A 27,760-nucleotide genomic window follows, 5' to 3' on the forward strand; every position below is an offset into this window, starting at 1 on the left:
CAGACTCAGTGACCTCAGGCTGACGTGTCGCTCGGGTCCAGCCCCTCATCTTCCTCCTCCTCCTCCTCCTCCTCCTCCTCATGCTGCGGTGTTCAGTCTGCTCCGCTGTGATCTCCTGAGTCCAGGACTGTATCTGCAGCTCTGACATGGTGTTCATCCTCCACCAGCCGATCTTCACCTGCCACAAGGTGAGAGCTGCATTTGAATCTGTGACTCATTCTAATCTGAGATCAGATCAGATCTGAGGAGGTTGAAAAGCGAGAGGACAAAAACACAATGACGCCTCATCTCCGTTTGATATTTGTCTTCATTTTGTTGCTTTGTCCTTTGTCATCACTGTATCAGTGAGTGCTATCATCGGTGATTCAGCGGTGATGTGATATTGTGTGATGTTATGTCTTTGATGCGTTGTTTTATTCATCGATGAGGCACAAAGGCAGAGGGAACATCAGCGATGTTCCTCGGTTCCTCTGCGGGGGAAACGTTCCCTATCTCCGGGTGAACACAGGCGACAGGACCGCTTATCAACACACACGATTCAGTTCATTAATACACTGGAGCGGTTCATCGTTTCATCAGCTGCGGCCTGTTCAACCCTCAATTCACCATATTGATCACAGATCAGCAGAAACAGCTCCACTGTCAAGTCACAGGACATGAGGCAACACCACTCCCGTTTAAAACCTACAAAATAAGAGTTGGCTTTGATGTTGAGCAATGGACTTTGATTTTAAACATGACTCTAAAAAATAACCTCCAAAAATGTTCCCTCGCTACAAAACACTATATATATATATATATATATATATATTAGATAAAACAATTTAAAAACAGTAAAATATTTGTGTATTATGTGTTGTCATCAGTCCACAAATTTTTAAGCCAACTGATTTTGTCCAAGTGAAGATTCAAATATAGTTTATAGTATAAACACAATGATTTACTAAAAATCTTCTTACACAGAATAAGGAATTTGTGTTTTACATATAAATATAAAATGCATCATGACAAGTTATTATGGCAACATAACCCCAAAGAAATTAAAAAGACAATCAAAATTGAAGGATACAATTGTTTTATGTTATGATATTTTAGTTTATTCAATTTGACAGTTAAAACAAGTGTAAATAAAATTCAAATAAGAGTCAGAATAAATCAAGCACTATCCTGTAGAATCAATAAATGAGAGAAAGTTATAATATGATTTGATAATCATCTGTCTGATTTAGTCATTATCATGAGGCAACTTGTTAGTGTGGAGTAAATGATCTGATGTAGTCTTTTGTTGGTCCATTGTACACTTATTGATTTTTGTCCTGGTGAACACTCCCAGGCTTTTATTGTGAAGGGTGTCTGGCTGAACTTCCTGTTGTTGACTGGTCGTTTCATGCTGTTTGGTGTCTTGAGCTCCATCACAACATGGTGGAGGTGCAGGTTCATCCACTGACATAACAGCCAGGCCCACAGCGCTGAAGCGTGAGTTTTACACTTAAATATCTTTATTATCTGTGTTTTATTATAAATGGGATTTACTGTGTGGTCTCTCAGTGGCATCCTTTGTTTTCAGGGATGTTTCCCTTTTTTCTGCTGTACCAGTCACACAATTATTACCTAACTGCAACAGATATATATTTATATTTGTGTTAATTTTCGAGTTGTACGTGACATTAGATTTAAACGATTGATGTGCATGTCGTCTTCTGACCTGACGGACCCTGTGCAGTTAGAAATGACAGTATTGATCATCTCAGGTGAGAAGCAGAGAGAAGAGTTCAATACATAGTTATTTTTCTATAATGTCAGTTTTTGTACACACTGATTTAGTCCACATTTGACTTGTTTCATAAACTCTTACTCCCCATAGCAGCAGATAGGGTGAAAACTGGAGCTGTTCCTATGAGACAACAATACTAAACATCTTATTTTGTTGTTGTTAAATGATATTTCAATGGTTTTATCAGTACTGGCAGTAACAGTAATAAGTAGTACTTGCAGTAGCACAGGTTTAAGATCCAACTGGATTTGTCTTTGGCAGCGTTCTTTCTGCACATGACCTCTGTCCTGACGTTAATGCACAGGGACGCTTGTTTCACCATTATCCGTTAGCAAACATTACCAGTCATCTACAGAGGGTTTTTTTTCTGTGTGAATTTAAAGCAACACAATAACAGCAACTACTGCGTCAGACAGACAATAGATATCCATCCTCAAGCAGTTGATTGAACCAAAGGTTTTAGGTAACCATGGAGAAGGACGGATGCATGATGCACTTTTGTCTGTTCAGATTCACAAATTCAAAGTTTTTACTGGATGATGATGAAGAGTCACAGGACCATGGAAGGATTTGTCCTCTGGTGAAAATGAATATAAGATATCCCCTGACATCACATCTTATGTAAACAATCTTAAAATAATAATTTAAATCTGAAACATAATGTCACACGCTCATAACTCCGTCAAGGCCGAACAATGAGCACCTGACTGTCTGGTTCTTGTTGTAGAAACATAATGGAGAAGCTAAAAGATTTATTTCATGGTATGGAAAGTGCCTGTTAATTCACATCTGCATCAAACTTTAATGGATTCTTCTCAGGCCCAGCCCCCGTTCCTCCAACACATCAACAAACAAATTCACACAGGAGACGACGTCGCCCGTATCACATCGCATAATCGTTTTGTATTGTAACTTATCATGTTGGCTCGTATTGCATCGTATCATATCACGTTGTATCTTATCATTTCATTTCATATCATATTGTATCGTAACATAAGGAGCTCAGTTTATCTAAGCATCAAAACCTCACATCTTTCTGTCTGATGATTTGACAAACCTGTGTCACGAACAGGGACGTGTGGCCACTGAGCTAATGACCACAACATTCTTAGTTTCAAGCCTCAGCGTCGGGGTCATTCACATTTTTTAAGAAAGACTGATTTAAGCCTGATTCACTGTGTCATGCGACATGTCTGCTCTCAGTGTTCAGCTGCTCCTCCTGATCTTGGAATGTGTCTCTCTGTGTTATGTAATCGAGCGCCTGCCTGCGGAGGCCGGATGTGCATAGTTTCTCTGCTGGCGTGTGTGTGTGATTTGAATTGTGTTGAGTATCTCAGATTTGTAAAAGCATGTATGCAGATATCATGCTGGTCATGTTGTGTATTCTCCAACTTCCCTGAATGGAAAATTTCAACACTGTTATCTGCAGCAGCACTCGGTGAATAAAGTGTCACATAAAAACGTTGGTTGTTTTTTAGGTTGTCCAGAGCTGAAGGATTAAGTTTGAACATCATAGTTATCTTTATCTACTGATTCCAGAAATTGAGTTCTGTCTGTCTATGAAACGTATATTTCGAGAACCGTTCATGTCACTGGCCTTGTTATGCGTATTGTTACGGGCCAAAGGAAGTGTTGAATTTTGACATGTGATACATTCAATATGAATAAACTTTGAATAAACAGAGGACCAGTGCTCTATTGGTTCTGTGTACTGAGTCGAGCTTCAGCGACCTTTGAATTACCAGGTCAACAGCTCTTTGTGCGGCAGCAGGTCTTTATTTGCTGGGGCTCAATTGCTGCAGGACACTTTTACAGTCTTAGAAAGAAAATCTGCAACCAGCATCACCAGTAAACAGGCCATTCCAAACATGCAGGTTTAGAACAAGCACTGCTCTAGTTTTGAGAGCTGGCAACATCCTGAAATGCCTTTTTTTGTCTGTATTCTATTGTTGATGCTCTTCAAACTCAAAAGCAAACTTGGAGCTTGGACCATTCCATTCCCACTGATGCTATAAATACCTCCCACCATGTGCCTTAAGGCCCTTTGAGTTACACCACCACAGTGTCATGGCTGCACTCTGAAATTCCTTCTTTTCAATGGCTTGTGCAATGCAAGGAGGTTTTTTTGCTGCACCACATTAGCATCCAATAGAGAAAGTTTTCAGCCAAGCACAAAATGCACAACGAAGGAAAAGCTGATACTGTGTGTTTAAGATTCCTTAATTATATGATTTACCAGTTTTTGAAAATGCTGATGATTCGAGAGAGTTGTGTTTAAGATGTGTTGAGAAAACCCTGAAACTTGTCAGGGATTTGTGGAAGTGTTATCAAGGCTGTAGGAGTCCCTCTGGGAACTGATCGAGATCCTTTTGTGTTTCCACAGGACAGAAAGGTACATCTTTAAATGTCATGCACAGCAGGACGATATTTAGTTCACAGTTATATAGGATAAGAAAAGCATTAAATCTGAATATTTCAAATGCTTGAATCAGCAAATGCTGGCTCCATAAAAAATCAAGTAGATTTCCCAGCTAAAGTGTCAGAGTCCGACCTAAACCTGAATATTATTTCAAAATCTTTGTTCAGAAATCCACATTCTTTCTGAAAGCGGGCTTAATTTACTTACTGCAAGAACAAGAACAAAAAACCTTTTTCACCTCTGACTGCAACATTGAAAGGGTATAATTGTCTAGAAGGCCGTGAGCATGATTAAGATTATTTTGCTTCCATGCAAAAGATGTGAATATCAGTTCCACTTCTGACTGTGATCCTGAGTCATAGCGTCAGCATCTGATGCTGTTGAGTCAAACACATGGACACATTTACCCTCCAGCTTGTTACAGCAGCTCTGCTCCTTTCATGGCTCTGGATTTAAAGGCACCCAGACGACTGTGTGAAAGAGCTGTGAGTGTTTATTGCTGAGGAGGGAGAATGCTGCCCGGCCTCGCTCTGTATATTTAGTGCTCATTTGTCTGTCGGAGAGATCACTGCCGGGACACCATCGATACGCTGTGGACATTCCCTCTGCACTGTTGTGTGAAAAATGATGTGGTGATTACATGACGGCCGGTGGCTCAGCTGCTGCAGAGGCAACAACTCAAAGAAAGTTCAGGTTTTTTTAAATCAAAGTTCACAGTCAAACTGTAAATTCTTAAGGCCTTGAATTTAACTCATCCCTGGCTTCTCATTATCTGGCTGATTCAGAATCATTCAGCCCAATTAAGAAATGAATACATACAGGTGATTGATCAATTAAGTGATGTGATTAAAACACACAATATTCTCTGATTCCAGTCTCTAAAAAAAGAGGATTTATTTGTTTTACATCATCATTTGCGGTCATGCATGCCTGTGACTTGAAGGTTGGCTGGTTTAAAACTATCCTCTGCTTCCTGTGTAAGTAGCATTAGGTTGCCCTTGAGCAAGGCAGGTCATTTCTTAATTGCTGTCATCATTCTCTTGCAAATCTGAAAGGTAAAGACGAGTTGAGAATTCCTCTTACAAACACACAGACAGATCAGGTTGGGAGTTGCCCCATGGCCTCCTCTGCTAAAAGCACCGTGGGATTGTGAGGCGATCTGCATGAACCCATCTGCAGTCCACTCCTCGGCTGGATTTGTGTGCAGCAGTGGAAGGAGAGAGGGAGGGAGACGAGTAGAGAGGCAGAAGTGAAGCAGAGACGTATTGCACTGCAGTGCACACGGTGGATGGAAGCGAGGCAGAGAGAGTAAGGGAACAGGGATTTAGTGAAGCCGAGGGGGGGATGGGAGAAGAGAGGGTAATGTAAGATGGATGGAAAGACGTCAGCAAAGAAAGAGAAAGAGGAGCAAGAAAGACGGCGTCAGCACAGCATGAGAAGTAAAAGGAATAGAGAAGTGAGTGTGGCTAAATAGAACTGCAGCCCGAGAAATTAGACAAAGTTACAATGAGCACATAAAGGCTAATGTATGCTACGTTGCCTCCCCATGACTTCCAGTGGTACTGCTCAGTTTTGTTGGTTTCATCCGAATTCGTAAGCTTTCCGAAAATGTATACAAATACCTACGGTATTAACACAGAGTACTGACAGAGTGTGTGCGTATCTAATGGTGAACATGTATAAGTTACACAGCCACATGCTGGGAACTGGGAGGGGGGGACCACCAGCCTCTCGAAAATGGCAGCAGAGGAAGGTGGACACATAGGTCACAACGAAATGTTGGGATCGTCACTTGAAGACACAACAAGCATCCGTTTTCAGAGACAGAGATAGTTTGATGTGTTGTTTTAAGTCTTGTTGCACTTTGTGTGATTGTGTTAACGTAAGCCTCGACATTAAGTTAAACCTAATTAATCCCTGTGACGAAATTAATCCACGACTGATGACCCATCTTTACAGTTTATTCTGGTTCAGGTGAAAACAAAAACAAACTCGATCACCGTAGTACAACACATGCAAAATTTAAAGTACTCCAGTTTCTGTTCCCTGAAATTCACTTTGGATTACACAAGAAATAATCCTATCTCTTCCGTCAACAACATTATCAATGGTCGGTTCCCTGTTGCTGCTGGATGGATGTTTTCATGTATGCAGATGCCACTGCATCATTTCTCCAAACTTTAGATAATCTCCTGTAAAGTCCCTCATTTCCTCAGGCAGTCACACACCTCCTGCTGCGGACGAAGGTCAGCTCTCACTTAATACCTGTCAGCGGTGTGAAGACACAAGTCGGCTGTTACGCAAGAGGCTATAAGCTCCATCAAGTTCAGGCAGTGAGTCGGCGGAGGAGAGGAAACCGTCCCTAAGCCTTTTGGGAAGCTGGGATCAAGGTCATGTGTTCATCTTTAGTTCACACTCGTTCAAGGGACATGTCTGCAATCAACTTAGAGGTGAAGCTAATTGAGATTGACCAAAGAACGTTGAACTAACTGAACAGAACGAAATGAAAATGAAAGTTTCTGTATAATCTTTACGAAATTCTTTATTTTGCAGGACAATGCTTCTCATTTAGTTTCTTGCCCTATAGACATTAGCACATTTTCCACCAAAGCCAACCTACAGTGTATGAAACCCAGTGTAGAGGTCGCTCGGGGCTGGCAATCAATGCTGTAATTTCACTAATGACTCAACACCGTTGTGGTAATTTCCTTCCATCTATCCATCCATTAGCTACACCGCTTATACTTCTGAGGAGAACGCCGGGATTGTGGTAATTTATTGATGCCAATACGCTTGATATTGCACATCTGAAGAAGCAGTTCTATTTGGATGTGTGAGCTTCAGGGACGATTGTTGTGTTGGACCAGACTCTTGAACTGTGGAAGAGGGAAAGGGAAATCAATAAAGCTTCATATTTCTCTGCATCAAGTTCACAGCAGCAGATTCAGTGTTAAAACTTCAAAATGATGAAAATAAATCAACACAACAGAAGACACCACACTAGGATGGCTCCTATCTTAAATGATCGTAGTTCAAGTTGTGGTTTTTTTTGGTCGATTATTCTGAATTATTTGAGAACTTGAATGACTCTTTAAATTGAAAAGACACAATGTCTTTTCTGTCACACAATCCAATACTTGGCTGGTGTTGGTGGGAAATGTCCCCCCTGCACCAGGACACAAGGTCATTTCCTGGTTGTTTGCTGTTTTCTCCCTTTCTTATCTGTCTCCATGGTTTTGGACATATTGTGTCGTCCTCATTAGACGATGACAACTGGTAAACGAGCTGTAAGACGTGATGGGAGACAACTGAAAATTAAGACACTTTCACGATGGTCCAACATTCAGCATTCCTTCTTTTTGTCTCGTTGGCTTTAGTTGACAATGAAGCAGGAGGCGATGAATGTGTGCAACAAACAAAAGCTCTTTCATGCGGGTAGCAACACACACACACACTCACACACACACACACACACACACACTCTGACCCAGAGACTCAACAACCAGACAGCTTTACTTTGCTCTTCCTGCAGGAAACGAGGGAAAACAATCAGAGACTGGCAGAACCGAGGATACAAGAAACAAAGAGTTGATGCTCATTTAACAATTAGAATCAGTGAGAGATTGAATCTTCAAATCAATCTTTTGAATTATTAATTTTTTATTTATGTTCTGATTAACAGAGAAGATAAAATGTTCTGGAATGTGGGTTATGGAGGCAGAAATCTGAGCTGCGGCACAAACATTTGTTTAGTCCACAAACTAATCAACAATCCCCGAATAAATTAAGGTAATGAGGCAAAATAAATTTCACTTACTGCCCCTTCTCTGTTCTGGAATTTATTGACTAGCCTCGATCTACAATAAAAAAGTTGTTCTATAAACAATCGCAATATTGAATTCAATCAAAGTGAGTCGCGCTGGGAGTGCGGACTTCATCTATCATCGTAATTGCCATCTCCTGTGGTTGTGTCGTCGGTCCCTTCCTGCGAAGGGGATGCAACCCCTCCTCCCTGTCCCGGGCTCAGACTTATTCCTGGAAGCACTGGTGATATAAGAGGGAGGACGTCCTTTGTGTCAGTGTTGCTTTCCTTTTCATAAATAGGTCAGTTTCACACCCTGCCACCACATATAGCACCTTTATGTGGGTTTTTTCCTAAGAACCCATGGAGACTGTTTGTGGAGAACAGTCACAGCTAACTGACTCAGAAATATTCAATGAATCCCCGGTTGTTAGGGTTTTAACACGGACAGGAAACCCTCTTATTGTTTTTCAGTTTTGTTTGAAGAGAGAAAACCAGCAAACCCCGATGTGAGGCTGAACAAAACCATGAAGGAAAGAAGGCTCTAGATAAGATGAGATAAGATGAGATGAAACTGTTCATAGCTAAAGGAGACACATTCTGCTCATATTCAGGTTGATCATCTTATTCTGTGTTTTTACTGTAAAAGGTTTTCATGTTCGAATGTTAAGAAAACATTACTTTCTTCAGACTTTCCATCGCTGCAGCTCCTCTTTTCAGCCTCTGTCTCAAACCCCTTGGTTTTAGCGCCTGTCTCTTTAATAACATGTCATCATGAAGAGAGGAGCTCCCTCTACAGGAGACTTTTACTTTTAAAGAACTTTTACATTCACTATATAAAAAACACAAGAGAGGAAAGAAACACTGAAAAAGCATCATGGTGCCTTTAATTCAGAACAACAGGTGTTTAAAAAACACATTGAGACACCAGAGGACGTTCAAACAGTTAAACCTTCACAAAACCTAACAGAGAAAATGATAAACAAACATGAACAGCCGGACAGAGACAGAAACCCAAGTGAAAAGGTAACATTGACCAATGCATCGTCTTCAGCCATTTCTGTCCCTCTTACAGCGGTCGCCCTGGTTGCCATGGTTACCCCCTTTTTGTCTTGGAAGCATTTAGTCCTCGTCCTTTTCTCTCTCTCGTGGATTTCTTCTGTGTTTCCTCTTTCTCAGGATGTGTCTGACACACCACGACTCCCCCCTCCTCCCCCTGATTGGCCGGCCCTGTAGCTATGGTCTCTAATGGTGGGCGGGAACTCGGCCCTCTTTGTTCTCGTTAACCCGTTATCTGATCTGATGTGATGTAATCTTGTGATAATGCGGAGCTCACTGCTGTGATTGTTTCAAAGGGACCGGGAGGATGTGTGTGTTTTCTTGAAAACTGATTTCTGTTTGTTGGGTTGAAATTCTGTGATGTGCCACAACGGCTGAAGAGCTGCACGTGATCTTTTTATGACTTTTCACTTGTTTGGTTCTTAAAGGTTCAGTCAGTGTGGAAGAATTTGTTGCTGTGGCCTTGTAGGAGAATATCTCGATAAATATCTTGTGTTATGATAAGTCGTTGTATACTTTTGTATAAAAACTCCATTCCTGAGTCCTGCGGCAGTATAATGAGTCTATTCAACACGTTTCTCTTTGTGTGTGTGTGAATACTTGAATAGCCTGTGCACATTTGTCCAGTGTGTCACTCAGCAGTTACACAACACTACACAGCAGCTGTGATGGGTCCATTCTAAATACCACACTGAAAACGTTGTGACGGGCGTGGTTTCCTGTCGACCATGACGCATTTCTGAGATCATCTTTTTGCTCAAATTGGGCAAAACTCTCAGCATTGAAATGGTAACAGACTGTATTTTATATCGTACTTTTCTAGACATATCCAGCACTTTACAGAACAACACATTCATGCACATGACACCTAAGGACACTTCAGAATAGAGACTCCCCTAACCCTCCATTTTTGTAACAATGCACATTGCACCTGCCTTATTAAAGATGCTTCTCTGATTAGTTGGTTGCATGATATGCCTGAAATACACACATGATTAATTAAGAGACTAACTCCAGCTCTTTTGAACTAAACACCTGATGCAACACTGCATCTGTACTTTTCCTAAATGAGTGTTCAAGTGAACGTGCAGAGCTGAAGCGGAAAGTATAAACCACTTTGGCCTTCGTGTCACGGACGTAAAAACTTTATGGATCTCTCCACTGAAAACAGTGATATTTCTTATGGGGCTGCCGTTGGCCTGTATCACCGTATTATAGACTGCTCCATGTGTTTGTGAGAGAGACCAAGAACACTAAATGAAACCATGGTGCAAAACATTATGTTTTGGTTCATAATGAAACTGGTGAGACAAAGTAGGTCAATAATGGGACACAGTGTTTTGACTGTCTTGGGTCGTCCTCTTATCAAAACCATGTGAGATTAGGACCTGTGTCGCTGTTTAGTCTGCAGCAGCTTTGCTTACAAAACAACAGAGCACATCCTCTGTGGAAAACACACACACACACACACACACACACACACACACTGACCTCAAAATCCTTGACTTCTCATGCAGCCGATTCTCATACGGGCGAGTTAAATTCACGTCCTCTCGTCTCCACTAGAAAACATCGGAGGGCTGATACATCTCCTGTGTGAACTTTATACACTTCAAAAATCAATACGAACTTTATTAAATATTGAAATTATTGAATTTTCCCACCATATGATCATATTTTTTTTCATCCTATATCATACGTATCTGGAGCTCATGTCTATAATCTCTGATTTCTTCATGACGTCATGTGATGGAGAATAATTCAGAAAATCACGCTGTTATTTGTGGAGAGTGTGTTTTCTGTAGCCTTTTCTTTTTTTTTGTTGACCTTGACCTTAGACTGATCTGATCCAAACACTCACACTCAGACAGTTGGTGCTGTCCTGAAACCCCCCCCCCGCAGCTAATCTCTTAAACCCATTTCAGTTTCCCTCATCTGGTGTTAACATTGACTCCCTCTCCATCACAACCTTCAGCTAATCTGATTCATGCCACTTTCCATTGACGACAACCACCACACGTCAAAAACATTCAAATTTATCCCGGTGCCATTTTTCTGTATTTATATAGAATAACGAATACTTGAACAAACATTAGTTGTAAGAGTCTTTTAGTTTGGTCCATGTCCCATTGGCTAACATGGAGTTTCAGCAGGATTGTCGCCCCTGTTTATATACAGTCGATGAGAGGTGGAGCATACGTTGCAGTTTAAATGACTGAAGTGCATCGTGCTCTCCAGATCTTATTATATATTATTATTTTGTCTTATTGGTTTGTTGAGATGTTGAGGTTCCTTCATCGTTATATATTTATTTTCTTCATGTTGTGACAAGTGATGATTTCCGTGATTGATGGTCTTCACTTGACAATCTATTGAATCCGTCCCAGATCAGAATGTGTCGGTGTTGGTAACTGTCTCCCTCCACGCCTGCAGCAGGGCATCATGGGTAGCCATCACTTCATTGTTCGCAGCTATGAGATAGAAAGGTTGAGCTCCACTTGGATGGAAGTGAAGCTGAAGCCTCCCTGACAGCAAATACCTTTTGAGTCTGTTTAAAAAGGTCATTTGTGGAGACTGGCGTCTCAGTTATTATCCTGGCAGAGTAAACCTCTCACCATGCTGACGTTTAGCTTCAGACCTTCCGTCTGCCCCCCCCCCCCCCCTCTCTTCTCTTAATGCAGCAATAAAAACTCTAATGTCACTGTTTGGCTTCCTGCTCTCTTTTTTAATCCCTAAATCAGATTCTCTCCGACTTTTCCTTCTCTTCAGGCACAACCACACTCGTTCCAGAGCTATTTAAGAATCAAGATATCATTCCAGGTTTCACTTTTAATCGACCTATTGTATCTGGGATTATGAGTTAAAGCAGGTGAAATGTAGGGATTACTCTTCAATCTGAGTTAAGCGCTTGTCAAGTCCAGGTCAGCAGCCGGTGAGCGGAAGATTTAGAGAAACCTGTTTCTAATCCTGTTGATGACCCTCTGGATAATTCTTTATTAGAGAAATTAAAAGATGTTACAATGGATGGATGAACCTTTACAATCTTTGGTCTGACTTAAAACTTTATTGGCACAACAAAGTGGATTTTAACGGAGAGAGATGTGAACTGTAGGATTGTTTTCTTTAACTTTAGGTGTGACAGATGATGGTGAAGGAAACGGCTGCTGTGTCAGTGTGTGTGTGTCTGTGTAATGTTGGGTGTTATGTGCCAATGGTGATGAGATCATGGCCGTGTTTGAGAGTCAGCTGCTGTTTCTGTGTGTGTGTCTGTGTGTCTGTGTGTGTGTGTGTGTGTGTGTGTGTGTGTGTGTGTGTGTGTGTGTGCTGAGTCACCCTGCTCAGTGTAAAGACTCAATAATTATAGCTCTGTTACTGGAGCTGTTTTGATCCATAAATAATAAAAACACATAAAACCTCATAATAAACACTGGACCTGTTCAAACCCGACTGTCAAAGGGCCGCTCAGGAATAAGCTCCACCATCATACGTGGATATGACTGAATGAAAAGTCGTCTGTAGCTGAGTAAATGACTGGTGGTCTCCTCTGGGTGAGCTCGGACAGGTTATTTATTTTTTGGAGGTATTTTTATTCTTTTATTTGAAAGCACAGTAATGGAGGGACATAAAACTAGGAGAAGAGAGTGGAGGAATGAAACAATCCTGTTCAGCCGGCCAGGACTCGACCAGGGCACCAGCTGCTCGAGGCGTATGAACTTGTGCAGGTTACACCCCAACCATTCAGCCCTTTCTTTTTTTAGTAGAAAGCTCAGGTCCTGTGACACAGTTGAGTTATAGTTTATGATCCATTGGTTTTGTTGCTTGGCCCACACTGGGAACTGAAAGTCAGGATATTCAAGCTTCTCCTGCAGTGATTTGATGTATTCTTATTTGGCTAGCTCTGTTATCTCACAGCAAGAAGGTTCCTGGTTCAAATCTTCAGTCTCTGTCCCTGTGTTTGTGTGAGTTTTCTCCAGGTGCAAAGACTTTTAATTGTCTGTAGGTGTAAATGTGAGAGTTAATTGTTGTTTGTCTCTTATGTTGCCCCGGTGTTTTGTTGGCAACCTATCCAGGGTGTGCCCCTTGTCTCGCCCAATGCTGATGGAGTACGGCTTTAAATAATTAATCTTGTATGTTTTCTTCTCTTATTTCAGACTCTTCGCTTCTCAAGTATTATTATAATTATCAAACACATGTAAAGAAGGAATTATGGGAAAACCACAATGTTGTAGCCTCAAGCCTGCACATGGAGTGTCTGTGCCTTGATGGTTTTATCTATCTGGACTTATAGCCTATAATATTTCCACTTTGTCTCTTCGTATTTTCCAGATGTACCACTCTGACCATGGTGTCGACTTCCCCGACCTCACCTTCCACATCCCTGGCAGAACTGCAGAGCTGGGCCCAGCAAACTAAGCGTGAACGCAACCATCAACACATCACGCTTCTACCTTCCCCTTCGCCCGGACAGGACCTCCTTCAGCTGCTGTAGCTCCTCTCCCCCCTTCCTTCCTCTTCAGTGATGGACAGCCCTCCTAAACTTTCTGGCGAGACCCTGATTGTGCATCACATTCCCCTGGTGCACTGTCAGGTGTCAGGGGGGCGACAGGGTGGCTGCGGGAGCTCACTTAAGAGGAGCAACCCATTCAGCCTACCGGAGAACCTGGGTCTGAGTCGCACCACTTCCCTTCCCGAGAGAGACGTCCTCCAGAGGGAGGCTCTGCTCTACAGCAGCCTGATCCAGACCTCCAGTGGCTCCTCGTCCTCCCACAACAGAGGAAGAGAGAGGAAGGGTGGCGGTAGAGGAGGCAGCATGGCGAGTGATGATTCATCATTTACTTCGAGCAATTCAGAAGACCAGCTGATCACAGCTCACACTTTACCGAGGGCGAAACCAAGAAACAGGAATCCATTGCGTCATAATCCGTTCCTGCTGAATACCGAAAATGACAATGATGAAGAGGAGGATGATGGTGATAACCTCAGCGGTTACCTTGAGGACTCGTCCTTCCACCTCCACAGTGACACTAACTCTGCCCTCGATGATGGGATGGCATCTTTCCGCCTGCACGACCTCGGCTTCGCTTCTGAGCCCTTTCTTCTGCACAGCTCAGTGAGAGGAAGCAGCCGGGAGTCCCTGAGGGGCGTCGCTTCAGATCTGTCCAACCACCTGGAAGACCTGAACATCTTAGGTCTGGACACCCAGCGTCGCCATGGGAGCAGTGGTTCCAACATGTCCATGGACTGTGGAGAGCAGGACTGGGGTGATGATGATGAAGAAGACGAAGATCATCCTATGCGCTGCGGCCGAAGCAGTAAGACAGGCTCGTACTCTTCGAGCTCCTCGATCCAACACTGCTCCTGCTGTGCATTATCTCAGAACTACCCTCAACACTTTCCTGAAACCTTCTCTGAGCCGTTTACGGTGTGTCAGCAAGGCTACGGCAGCGACTCCTCCTGCAACAGCTCGGATGGCGTGCTCGTCAACTTCAGCGCTATTTACAATAAGATGAACAACGGCATACCAGAGAAGCCACCGGCCTCTGGACACACCAACCTCAACAGCTCCACTGACCACTCCTGCACCTCGTCTGTTTCTGATCCACCAGGAAACCAGCGAGACTCAAGTGGAGGGGCTTTCTATTTAGACCTTCACACCTCCCCGACCGAACTTCCCCGATCACAGCAGCAACCCTCTTGTCTGGGCAACACCTTCCCTCTCATCCGTGAGCCACATCTGTCCACCTCCTCCACGTGCTCTTGCTCTGTTGAGCACCAGGGGGCTCTTGACCTTGACGCCAACTGCAACTCCTACCACCCTCCACATTCTGGCTCGTCCGGGGACCTTGCATCCTGTCTGCAGAGCCAGGCCCGTCTGGTAGTTGCCACCCAGAACTACTACAAGCTGGTCACCTGTGACCTATCGTCGCAGTCCTCGCCGAGTCCTGCGGGCTCGTCGGTCAACAGCTGCTCCGATGAGCACAGCAAAGGAAGCCCCACCCCAACTCAGCCCAGCGAGTACTTCCTGTTCAGACAGCAAGCTGATCAGGAAGGCGTGGAGGAGGAGGAGGAAGATGGAGAGTCATCTAAGGTGACGGTTTGTAATCAGACAGAATACTGAACACTCCCACATGCACAGGTCCACAAATAAGAAGCTAATATACGACCAATTCATATGATTCATCAAACATCAACTGATTTTGTTATAAGAAGATGCTTGTATCGGTATCAGAACATCTCTAATTACAATATATTAATCTGTCAGAACATTCTCTCATACGTTCCTCTCTACTTCAGTTTTTCCTGTGTCTTGATCACAGCTTGTCACAGGTAGGATGTAAAATGATTACTCTATTTAGTCAGTACATGTAGTTAATGTATTTTAATTCTTACTTATTTAAGAGAAAAGAGAAGCAGCATGAGCAGGTAAGAAAAGGAAATGGAAGAAATCAAAATACCCAGCCGAGACAGGGGGAAGTGATTTTCTCAAAATACAACACGAGGAAGGAAATAAAACAAAAATAACAAATGGAATGAATTGAAAACCATGACAGTGACTATCGCTCTGACTGTGGTGTTAGTCTGCCACTGTCTCGTTTTAACTCACAGCCACAGTCTGGGGTCATCTGCTGTCAACATGTCTGAGGATTATCTCTGCACTTATGTTGTGCTGCAGGGTTTTAACATCAGTCTGTGACGCCGGGTCAAAGAAGATGTTCCTTTAAGTCAGTTCAGTCCTTTAGTTTGATCTTTTAAAGATTTATAAAGACTTTGACCTGTTTCATCTGTTGCAGAACGTCTGATGCCTGTTTTATTCTTTCTGTTCTTTTGTTCCTTGTTTTTCGTTATTCAGGAAGATGATAATGCCGACGATGATGATGAGGAGGAGACGAAGACTCACCAGGCGGCTGTTGGGGCTGAAGCTGCTCCCGCTGTGATTGAGGGCCAGGTGTACGTCAACACCTCCCCTCCTGTGGTTGGCCGGGGCCTTTTCGGAGGCGGACCCTCTTCAGGAAATCGTCCCCGCTCGCGCAGCTACGACCGCAACCTGGACAAGTCTCCGTCTCCTCGGCTCGGATCTCTGGAGCGTATGTTGAGCTGCCCCGTCCGGCTCAGTGAGAGCGCAGCCCCGACCCCGCCTCCACCGCCGCGGGTCACCTCCTTCGCGGAGATCGCCAGAAGTAAAAGAAGAAGCGGAATTACGGGGGGGTCGCCGTCCATGAAGCCAGCCGCGGACCCTTTCTCCTCTACTTACTCCGCCCACTCGCACTCCTCGGTGGATTTCTCTCCAATCCTGGAGCAGCGGGCGGAGGCTGACAGTCAGAGCCTGTCTCCTGCGCCCTTCACCCGATGTTACAGCCACGGCAGCATAGAGCGACACCTGGAGGGCGCGAGGGAGACGCGGGCCAAGACTGAAGGTATGTCACCTACCACCATACAACCATGGAGCTCATTTGTTTTGACGAAGGAGCGGATCCAACATCGTGCGTTTTTAACATTTTCACCGATTTTTCAAGAGATAACTTGAAAGAAAAACTTTTCGGGGACTGATATTTATGAGTGTGTGAGATTTGGTTTAGCTCAATCTAAGGGAACGTTTGGGGCAGAGGTAAATATAATAATATGAATAACTTTGATTTATATAACGTGTCCTGTGGTGGACGTCAGTTCACAACCTAAGTATTCTCAATGTTTCTTCTGATGTTTGTTCATCGTGTGTTTGCAGTTTCTTTGTTGTTCAATGTGGTTTTGTTTACGTCCGTGTGTTTACACTGTCGCTGTGTGTGAACCGGTCGATTTCCACTGTTCTGTGTGTGTGTGTGTGTATGTGTGTGAGAGTGTGTGTATCTCAGAGTGTTTGTCCTCAGCTTCAGACGCACTGAAGGGTTGAAGTGGGACGAACATGTTCTGAATAACAATCATATATAGAGAGAGGAGATGAAGGTGCAGAGAACGCCTCCCTGCTGAGGTCTACATCAGCATACTGAGCTGTGTGTGTGTGTGTGTGTGTGTGTGTGTGTGTGTGTGTGTGTGTGTGCGCGCCTTTAGGCCCAAAAACAATGGAAGGTCAGAGAAAGTTACACAAACCTCTTCCTGCCGACTGAATAAGTGACGTTGCAGCTGTTTGCATCATCGAAAGCTATTCGTGCTAGCTAATGGTGTTTATGGTTTATCGACAGACTCTATGTTCGGATCCAGTGAGTCGATGAAATATTTCAGTATAAGAAGCTTTCTGTAATAATAAATACAATTTACGTTAAACTACTTTGTAAATATTCACTGATGATAACAGCGCTCATAACAAAGCTTCTGAAGCTCGTGGGTTCATCAAGGTTCCAGACGCAGATGGAACCGTCATTTAAAAAATGAAACATTCCGCCTCCTTGTATAAAATTCTGGGTTTTAATGTTTTTGGTAAATTTCAGTACAGAACAAAATATATAAAAGAATTGTAGTTGTTTTTAGATAATGTTGAATTGTTATATTTTATATCTTTAAGGGAAATTATAACATCGATAGTATCAGGATGTCATAATTAGAGTATTTGATAATTGGCACATTAACCTGCAGCAGTTTTCATGGAGAGAATACATCTCATGTGTTTATGGCTTGAAGCTCTTCAGTCGTGGTTTTCCATTCGATGATGTAGAAGTGGGGGGGTCGTCCCTAAAAACAAGGCGTGTCTCACCCGTGCCTGAAATAAATGCTCATCACTTTGTCTCCACACTGAGACGGTTAAATGTTCTAATGAGAGGCTGCATCTCACAGCAAATATATTATTCATCAGACTTCAGTCAGCTGCGTCGCTTCACTGCAGCGCGCAGGCCTCTTCAGAAGCCTCGGGGAAGCAGCTCCCTCACTAATGATGCCGACACGATGCTGTGCAAAGGAAAGGTCCGCAACTGCCTGATGGAGGAGAAGAGATGAAGAGAGGGAGGGAGAGAGAGGGAGGGAGGATGCAGGATGCAGGGAAGAGATGGAGGAGGGTGAGGAGAGAGAAAAAGAGGGATGACGGAGCAGATAGAGGAGAGAGGGAGCGTTTCTTTTCTCCATCTCCAGTGGGAGCTGAGGCCTGATGGGTGTGTGTGTGTCTGTGTGTGCACGTGTGTGTGCGTGTGTGTGTGTGTCTGCACGTGTGCGTGTGTGTGTGTTCCTTCCTCCGTCATCATTTTGCTACAGCACCTCCTGTGGCCAAAAGGCAACACAGCACCCAGCTCAGGTGACATTGGTGGGTGGGCTTTAGGGCGACAAACAGTTTGCGCAACACTGCTGATGTCACACAAACACACACTCACACACTCACACACACACTCACACACTCACACACACACACACACACACACACACACTGGTAGAAAACAGAAAAAGGCCTCTCTCTCCTCGCTGGTGTCTCCTGACTGCAGAGCCTCCAGGTCCAGTCTGTGTGTGTTTGTGTGTCTTCTGAGTTTTTTGTGAGCGTGTGTGTCTGTGTGTATTTCTGTGTCTGTGTGTGCACGTGGTGGACAGGTCGGAGTTGGTGGATGGGGATAACAGCCCCGTTCAGCCCTGTCACTCATGACTGGGCAGTTTTCTGCTCGTCTATATTTCATGTTTCATTTTGCAGTTTTCGTCCAGAAACGATTGATCGATGAATCTGAAGGATTCGTTTGTTCATTGACTGGTTGCACTCGTTTATTATATCACTGTGATTCAAAAGTCTCAGTAATTTTATTTGTCAGCTCGTACTTGATTCTCTGAAACTTCACAAACTTTCTCAACTTCAAAAAAAGACTCTGAGGCCCACAAGCAGATTTGTACATAAGTAAGTTGAAGTGAAGTCAGTGCTCTGGTGTTGAAATGTGAGCATGTGAAAGATATTTTAATATTTTTGTTTATAAAATCTGGATTATTACAAAATGTTCCGATGAAATATGAGAAGTTGAACTCGATAAGTATTCACCTCTTCCTTCTCCTTGGAAATGATTTATTCATTTTAAACATTTCCTAAAGTTCACTCGCTTGCTTTTCTTCCTTATTACTTACATAGAGATGTTTTAATTTTAGATTTAAACATTTGAAAAATGAAAACCTGACCTTTGCTTTTCCTTTTCTCTCCCTGTGACTCCTCCGTGTTCCCCCTGTGCTCCTCCAGGTGGCCTCTCCAGCTCCTCGGACAGTCAGCCGGCGGTGGTCCGCTACAGCCGGGACCAGCGGCCCACCACCCTCCCCATCCAGCCCTTCACCTTCCACCACCAGTTTGCCTCTAAACCCCCCCAGCCCAAGCCCCTGCTGCCCCTGCTCACAGGTTACGTCTCTGGGATGCAGGCCCGCTCCAGTTCTGGTTCTGGTGGTCCGGTGGGTGAGGATGGTGAGGAGGCAGCTGAAAATGTGCACAGTTACCAGGGGGCTCTGGCTGGGGAAGCCCCTCCCCCTGGATCAGTTCGTCCCTCGCCGCTCGGGAGCTACTCCCCGGTTCGTCTCCAGGGGGCGCCCAGCTCTGGAACCTGCTCCACCTGCAGCCCCAGCCCTCAGCCGCCTCACAGCCCCTCCTGCCCGCTGTCGGCCGGCTTCAGCCCCCTGCACTCCCCGCCCACGGCAAAACAGGGAGGGGGTTCAACACCGTTACCGTCGACCCCTCCGCCCCCGTCGCTGGGCGTGAAGAGAGGGGCGGTGCCACCGATGCTGCCGGCGGTGCAGGGACACTGTTTCCACCGTGGAGGCCTGACGAGTTTACCGGCGCTGCACAGTGACACGCTGAGTCCGCTGGGATGTCTGGACTCTGGGAAACACGCGGAGGGAAGCAAAGGACCTGGAGCCAGGGCACAAAATGGTAGGTTCCAGAAGTTCTTAATATTATTATTCATGTCGTGTTCTCAAGAGTCGAAGCTCAAATTTAGAATGTTGACAAATATAATATCTGAGTTTGATTCAAAGACATTTAGCTTTATTTTTATTATAACTTCTTCGTGTCACCTGTTGAGGATCAGTCGTGTTGAGTTGCTCAATTTCTTTAAAATGTCCGATGTGAGAAAACATCTGGAAACGTCCCAGTGAGCGAGTGGACGTGTCGATGAGGTTTCTAACACGTGACGGACGGACGTGAAACTGGAAGAACGCAAATATCTCGGGATGAAGAAGAGGAGCCGCACAAGTAGAAGACGAAGACGCCAACTTGGAAAGACGAGGAGATTCCGGAGCGTGTGGACGAGCTGTAAACAACAACACTGATGTTTCCACAGCAGAATTTAGACGTCATGTCCCGCCTCCTGCTGCTCGACAGGCTCCACCCCTCGCCTGAATGTTCCTGTGAACGAGTCGGACGATCTGCTGCTTCACAGAACAAACTCAAACTCTGAAACTGAAAAAATCTCTTTTTCCTCTGTCGACTCTGAGTCTGTGGTCGTCGTCCCTGTCCTCGTCTTGATCTCTTAACTCTTCGTTTCTTCCCAGTTTTGATTCTGAATTTATTTTTTTTGTCCCTGTTTTGAAAATGAAACGTTTAATTTAGATCGTTTTAGTTTTCAAAAGAAAACCAACGTCTGAGGTTTTCACTTAACGTCACAGATATAAGTTAAACGTCTCTTTTGAAGAATCTCTTATCTTTCTCTTTTTCTTTCTCTTCCCTCCCTTCATGCATGGACTTGTATCTTCTTCACCTTTTCCTCCTCTTCCTCTTCTTTTACCCCCAAACATCTCATCCATCCATCTCCTCAACAAACCACCCCCCCTCCCTGACAGCTCACCACCTCTCTCCTCAAGCCCTCAAATGGAGGGAGTACCGCCGTCGAAACCCACTGGGGGTGGAGAGGGGCTCTGGCGTGGGATCGGGCATCCTGTCCGGCAACCCTGATACCCAGAGGGGCGGGGGGGCGCGGCCTGCCAGGCGCAACGTGTTCGATTTCCCAGCGGCGCCCTCTGGCCACATGCTGGGACGGATTAATGGTGCTCATTGTCTTATTGTCAGAATTAATTAAGAGTCTAGAGGTTTATAAAAGTGCTTTTTTCTCTCCACGTCACACCTTCAGATCCTGAAAATCATTCTGATGCTTCAGGTGGATGTGTGTTTGTGTCTTATTGTGTGTGTGTGTGTGTGTGTGTGTCTCTGCAGTCGGCCAATCAGCTAAGCTGCAGCAGAGCTACAGCGACTTCCTGCCGGACTATTTCTCCATGACCGAGAAGCCACCGGAGGAGTTCTGCCTCTCCCCCGACGCCTCCTCTTCGTCGTCCTCCTGCTCTTCCTCACAGTCCCACATCTCTGTGGACCTGACACAGAAGAGAGGTGAGGCCCTGCCGCTCGTGGGAGTTATGAATACTGTATTTATATATTTATAAAAGACAGTTCGTTCACTCAGTGAGTCTGTATTTGTGGAGCGTCTCTCTTCGACAACTGGAACTTTTCCACATGAACTTTTAGAAGCGTGGGAATTTGATCACTTCAACAAAAAATAATTTAAAGTACAGAAACATGTGTTCCGACACAACTTCTCCCTGATTGGTCAAACTCAAGCCTTCAGTTGATTTAGATGGTCAAGTATAAATAAATACAGAAATGTCTTGATTTGTCTGTTTTCTGATGATATCAGCTGATATGAGCCTAAAGCAGATTTCTCTGTATCTGTGTTCATGTTTGACGAAATGAAAACTTTCAGACGCAGAAAAGATTCATATTCCAACTGATTTATATTTAATGTTTCTATAAAAGAAAATTCTGCTTATATTTTCATTCAAGTTCCGTATGTTTGGTTTCATTTGTGTTTTCTTTTTATTCGTAGTTATTTATAAAAAAGGGTTTATGGTTAAACTGTAAAATATCCAGACTCGTTTTCATTGAAACATTTCCTTTCACAGGAATTAATTAGAAACGTGTTTTTCTTTAATAAGAAGCAGTTTGGCCGCCGTAGATATTTTATGATTATACAGTTCATTTTATTTTTATCTTTATTGTATTTTGTCAAAATATCGAAAGGAAATTTGTAAACATTTTGTACATTCACTTGTTTTTACAATTATAGAATTAATGTAATTTGTTTTCCTCTCTCTCTCTCTCTCTCTCTCTCTCTCTCTCTCTCTCGTCTCGTCAGGTTTGGTGAAAGCCGTGAACACAGCAGTGGATCTGATTGTGGCTCATTTTGGAACCAGTCGAGATCCGGACGTGAAGGTGAATGTTCATCAATGGTTGATGTACTTTTACTTTAATGTACTTTAAAACAAATAGAATCAGAGTGATTCAGTTAACACAACGGGAACCTTCCAGCAGGTGAAGTGCAGAAATCTCACAGACAGATGGCGCCAGAACTCCTACCTGAGTTTCTATTGTAGTCGGGGAATGTGCGAAAGAATTTTATTCTCAGGTTATACTTTCAAAATTAGTTTCTCCTGCATGTAACTCTTTATTATGCTATAAATATATTCTTCTTATATTATGTCATGACACTTATTAGTCTTCTTATCTTATAATGTCAGTGTTGCATCAGTGAATCTGTAACATCATCTGTTTGGTTTGTAATTGATCTGTAACTTGATTTTATTTTAATATCAGACTTTTAATTGGTCCCTTGTGAGTTTGTTTTTATCTCAGAGCCAATTAGACATTAAACAAACGAGGCTCCAGATAAATCTCCTCCTGAGAAGAGAAGCAGACACAGAGAACCAGCGACTGAAAAAAAGATCTTAATTCAATTTATTTCTTTTTTTGAGCCTAAATGCAAAGTTCTATATCTTCACATGCCACTTTACTCTCCCCGTGTCCCTCAACATTTCTCTGCAACCCTTCCAGGCGAAGCTGGGGAACAGCTGGGTGAGTCCCAACGTGGGTCACCTCATCCTGAAGTACCTGTGCCCGGCGCTGCACGACGTGCTGCAGGACGGCCTGAAGGCCTACGTGCTGGACCTGATCATCGGGCAGCGGCGCTGTCAGCCCTGGAGCCTGGTGGAGGCCTCCACTCAGCTGGGTGAGGAGGAGGAGGATAGGAATATCTAAACACCAGGGTCTTATAGTTCATTCTCATCATTTACCATCACGTGAGAGTGAACGAGCAGCCTGTTGTGTGTGAGTAAGTTTTTCTGTTTGTCTCCGTCAGGCCCGTCCACTCGCGTCCTCCACAGCTTGTTCTCGAAGGTGAGCCAGTTCTCGGAGCTCACCAGCCACAGAATGAGGATGAACGCCTTCATCTTCGGTCTTCTCAAGTGAGTCACTTCTCTGTTCAGCAGTTTTCTCTTTCACCGGGATCACGACCGTGAACCTGGAAGTTAGAATATTCTTCTTGATGGAATTTCAGTTTATCTGATTTGTCTATTTCAGCCTGAAATCTCTGGAGTTCTGGTTCAATCACCTCTACACACATGAAGGTGAGATAACGTGTTATTATCTTCCAACATCTCTTCAGTCTTGAAATCCTCTCTCTGATTCTGATTCTGTTTTCCTTTCCTCAGATATCATAGCAGCACACTACAACCCGTGGGGTTTCCTTCCCCTGGCGCAGGGCGCCTGCCAGCCTCTCTTCGAGGAGCTCCTCCTCCTGCTGCAGCCCCTGTCGCTGCTCCCCTTCGACCTGGACCTCCTGTTCGAGCTGCACCTCCTCCAAAAGGGCCAGGAGCACCTGCGTCGCAAGGAGCAGCTGTGCTCTGCGGGCCAGAGCGTCGACCGGTCGGCTCGCTCCACCTTCCAGCTCATGCGAGGATGGAGCACCACCGTGAGCGAAATGGTCAGAGACTCGAGCGGCGAGGTGAAAAAGGAGAGGGCGGGGCTGAGACGGGAGGGAACGTGGCCCAGGATGGAAGGAGCCAAGTCGAGAAGGGAGGCGTGGGGGGTGAAATCCAGTATGAGGAAGGAGGGGGATGCAACAGAGAGCACGACAGCTGGACCTGATAGCAGACAGACGATGACGATGGAGGTAGGGTTTGCCAATCTTTGGAAGGAGAGGGGGATGAGTGAAGAGAGAGTGAAAGGTGTGGGGCAAGAGAGCCAGGGAGAAGGGGAGGATGGACAAGAGAAGGACAGGAGGAAGAGAAAAGAGAGGGATCCAGCTGAAGAAGGGCGTCAGTGGCAGGACAGACAGGCCGGCTGGTGGTACCAGCTCATGCAGTCCTCCCAGGTCTACATCGACCAATCCACGGAGAAGACCAAGTTTGTGAAGAGCGAGAAGAGGAAGAGGTCGTCGGAGAGACGACAGGGGCGGCTGCCGCCCACCCGAGAGGGCGTGGTGGAGGGGGCGGAGTCAAACCAAGAAGGGGAGGGCTGCAGAAGCAGGAAGAGCAACGGTAGCTCCAGCGAGGAGTCGGGCGGACCACGGGGAAGACCCTCGTGGATGGGCAGCCCCCCAGAGTCTGTTCTCAACCAGGAGAAAGAGACAAAACCTGTGGAGGTCACGGGCACCGGGGCCCCGGCCGCAGCCCAGGAGGACAGCCCCTCACAGGGACAGAGTTTGCGTTGGGGCCGTCTCTTCGGATCGAGTCTTGGTTCTCCATCCAGAGCGGAGGCAGCTGAGCAGAGGGCGAGAAGTCAGAGGACCAGGTAGGTCACGACTCCGAAGATACGTAAAACACCGAGTTCACACATAATCTGTCACAAGTCACTGGAGAGAAGTCAGAGTATTTAGCAAAAGGTCTTTTCCCGGGATTTGTTGCAACTGAGATAAATTATTAGACTCAAGTCCCACCCTAACTCTAACTGATCAGTTTTATTTACCCTCCTCTCCCAGACCTCCGTCAGGTTGGCTCGGTCTGGACAGGTCCGTCCTCGACCTCGTGGCTCAGACGATCGGAGCAGGAGGCAGCGGGAAGAAGACGGAGCCTCCGACGACTCCCACTCACACCGAGAACACACACAAAGCACCAACGTCGACTCGACCACCTGAAGCCAAACGACAGCCTCTGTGGTGAGCGATGAGTCCTGATCCGTCAAACACATGTTTCAGTCACACATGACAAAGTAAATGCAGTGAAGTGAGAAGCTTTGTTTAATTATTAAGATCCGCTCGGAATCTAATGTCCTCTGTTTGTTCCTCAGTGAAGTCCGAGCTCTGTGCCACCACATCGCCACCGAGCCCGGACAGCTGAGCTTCAACAAGGGCGATGTTCTGCGGGTCCTGAGCAAGGCGGATCCCGATTGGCTGCTCTGCTCCCAGGGCTCCACGCAGGGATTGGTCCCCATCATCTACGTCACCCTGAACAGCATGGACGACAGCCGGGACGCCGCTGGGCCCGGGAACTGCTGAGCTGCAGCCGAGTGAGAGAAAAAAGTAGAAGACGAAGGCAAGCGGCTCCGGACACATTAAAAACATCTGCTTTTTGAAAAGGGAAAACTGAAAGTAAACCAATTGCTCGGACATTGTACAGACATATTCAAGGGAAGCATGCAGGATCAAACTCACGTCTACTTCAAGGCTTCATCTGGGACAAGTACGCATGCACACATCCAAAAAAAAACAAAACCCAAAGACTCTGAACGACGCTCTTCTCTCTCCGCAGTGACACAAGTTAAAAAACCTGCGTGAACATCATCCATCTTTACTTCCAACTAAACAAGGAGGGTACTCACTGTATGATATATGCTCTGCACCACGCCTAGCTGCACTTTGCCGTACCGTCTGTACTTTCACCTCGCTGTGCCGCACTCTGAACACGGTTTGGTTTCATGTCCCGTCGCTTACTTAGTGCCGACTGACGTTTTTTATTCACGTAGAATCAGTGAATCCTTATTCTTTTACTTTTTTTTTTTAAGGAAAACATTTAAGGTGGAAGATGTGAAAGCTAAAAATTGCTCCCACCTCTGCAGACGTGTTTGTTATTATTATAATTATATCAGAGGCTGAAACCTGGCTGCAGTGTTTTTAGACGCCTGTTTAACCCGAGTGAAGAAGTTTCTTCATTCCCCATCTGTCCATCGATCTGGAGGAGATTTCCTCTCTGCTTGAAGCTGGGTGGAGAAAAAGGCTTGATGTGCTTTAGGCGGATTTAAACTTCCACCTCTGTCGATTTGTTTTGTAAATGCAAATTTGACTTCCAATGAGCTGCGGAGATGATTTTTCACCTCCGTCGAGGATCCAATGTTTTTATTTTGTTTAAATTCACCAAAACTACTGAACAGATTTTTTTTTTCTTTCTTCAACAGTAAAAAAGTGTTTTTTGTCATTTTCATCAAGTTCCAAGCAATTGAATCTAGAGTTTCTAATCCTGGAAAAGCTAGTGAGAAATTAGTCATTGAAATTATGCAACACGTGAGCGTGCGCTGACTGATCTGCGGTGCATGCGTCTCCGGCTGAAGTCTCGTGCACATCGAGAGCAGGGGCAGGGTGCGTTCAGGCAAACCGGTCGGTTAGCGACAGGTGCGCCAGCCAATCACTTCATTCGGACCGTGGTCGTGTTTATCGCAAATGCACAGACACTGGCACAACTTTATTTATAACGACTCATAGGACGTGAGGAGGATTTCAACAAATAAGATAAACGTGTTCTGGAAACAACTGACCATCCTACCTTTGCTTCGTGGATCCTAATGAAACAATCTGCTTTATCTGATGGGCGTGTGTGAATTCAGAGGGAACTGCTGCGGGGCCGTGGCCGAGCGACGCACTCTCCTGAGTGCGATTCTGGTTTTCTGAATGTGTTCTTCAAAATTATTTACTAATTGCTTTTAGAAAAGAGGTCAGTGATCTGATTTATGCCTTAAAGCCTGTGAGGGGAAAAACTGAGAAACTTCAAGGCCCAAACGTTTGTCTTGACACAACAGTATATTTTATACATACATATAATAATGCATCTAGCTTGATGTTTCGCCAGATTTCCGTCTGCAGATATTCTGGACTTCAGAGTTTAGTGAAGAAAGAGAGGTGTATTCTAAGGTGATATTTTTTGACGTCTAAAGGGAAACCCCAGCACGTTTTGTGATGGCGGCTTTACGGGCATTCCTGTGCTAGTACGTGCACGGTGTAAAATGTGGCCTTAGGTTCCTAATGAGTTGACAGGAAAGTACAATTTAAGGCTATAGAGTGTAAACGGATGCCCGGTCCAAACATATTACACATTAAAAACAGGTGAAATCAATGTACGTTTATTAAATAAATGAATGCTTGTGTAGTTTTTGAAAAACTTACATGGGATATAATTCTTCCATAATTGTATTTTTATTTTCCTCTTGGTTGCATTATTGTACAGTTTTTATTTTTATTTTTTTAACATTGAATTTCACCAAAATGATTTAATATTTAATTCCCGCTGAAGTGTAAATATATTTAAACCCTTCAGCGGTTAATTTCTGCCATAGATCTATATGTGTAAATGTTATTAATGCATTTTCTGTTTCATACAGGAAGCAAGTATAAGCTTTAGTTTCAGTGCTAACAACCTGCGGACCGGAATAACGAGTTGACGCGGCGGTGGTGACGTCACGTGGGACAGAAAGAAACCATCACGTCGTAGTGATGACAGCAGAGAGACGAGGAGGCGAAGACAGATTTGCTTTTGATTTGGCGTTTGATGATGAGTTGTGAGTCGTCTGGTTTCTCTCTGCCTCGCTCTGTAAATACCTTCAGCATCGGCGACACTGCTCTCCTCTCTGTGTCCAGGATATATGATGTGTACGACCTTATCAAACTACTGTGGATGTTCAATAACAAAGTGCTCACGTGATCACAGACCTGCACGGCTCCTGTGTCTTTTGTCCTCAACACACTTCACAAAGCTTCTGTTGACATCATGATTTGACGACGTAAAGTGAAAAATGAATAAA

At 44.6% G+C, this 27,760-nt stretch overlaps 1 protein-coding gene across 6 annotated transcripts; it reads left to right on the plus strand.

Moving 5' to 3' along the window:
* The first annotated feature begins 29 nt into the window (after positions 1 to 29).
* Positions 30 to 27,667, plus strand: rusc2 (RUN and SH3 domain containing 2). 6 transcript variants are annotated; one of them, XM_069523305.1, is made up of 14 exons: positions 30 to 188; positions 13,381 to 15,148; positions 15,905 to 16,469; positions 19,184 to 19,861; positions 20,770 to 20,973; positions 21,140 to 21,310; positions 22,113 to 22,189; positions 22,808 to 22,982; positions 23,112 to 23,217; positions 23,333 to 23,379; positions 23,464 to 24,544; positions 24,732 to 24,908; positions 25,040 to 25,284; positions 27,341 to 27,667. In XM_069523305.1, the coding sequence occupies exons 2-13, from the start codon at positions 13,574 to 13,576 to the stop codon at positions 25,245 to 25,247; spliced, it is 5,064 nt and encodes a 1,687-aa protein (XP_069379406.1). In that variant the 5' UTR covers positions 30 to 188; positions 13,381 to 13,573; the 3' UTR covers positions 25,248 to 25,284; positions 27,341 to 27,667. The 6 variants fall into 6 exon arrangements, with proteins under 6 accessions (XP_069379406.1, XP_069379404.1, XP_069379407.1 ...); XM_069523304.1 differs by adding an exon at positions 1,334 to 1,476 and having other exon boundaries at positions 69 to 188; positions 25,040 to 27,667; XM_069523303.1 differs by having other exon boundaries at positions 25,040 to 27,667.
* The last annotated feature ends 93 nt before the right edge of the window (positions 27,668 to 27,760 follow it).

This window comes from Paralichthys olivaceus, chromosome 4, assembly GCF_024713975.1.
Source record: "Paralichthys olivaceus isolate ysfri-2021 chromosome 4, ASM2471397v2, whole genome shotgun sequence".
NCBI classification, from domain to species: domain Eukaryota; kingdom Metazoa; phylum Chordata; class Actinopteri; order Pleuronectiformes; family Paralichthyidae; genus Paralichthys; species Paralichthys olivaceus.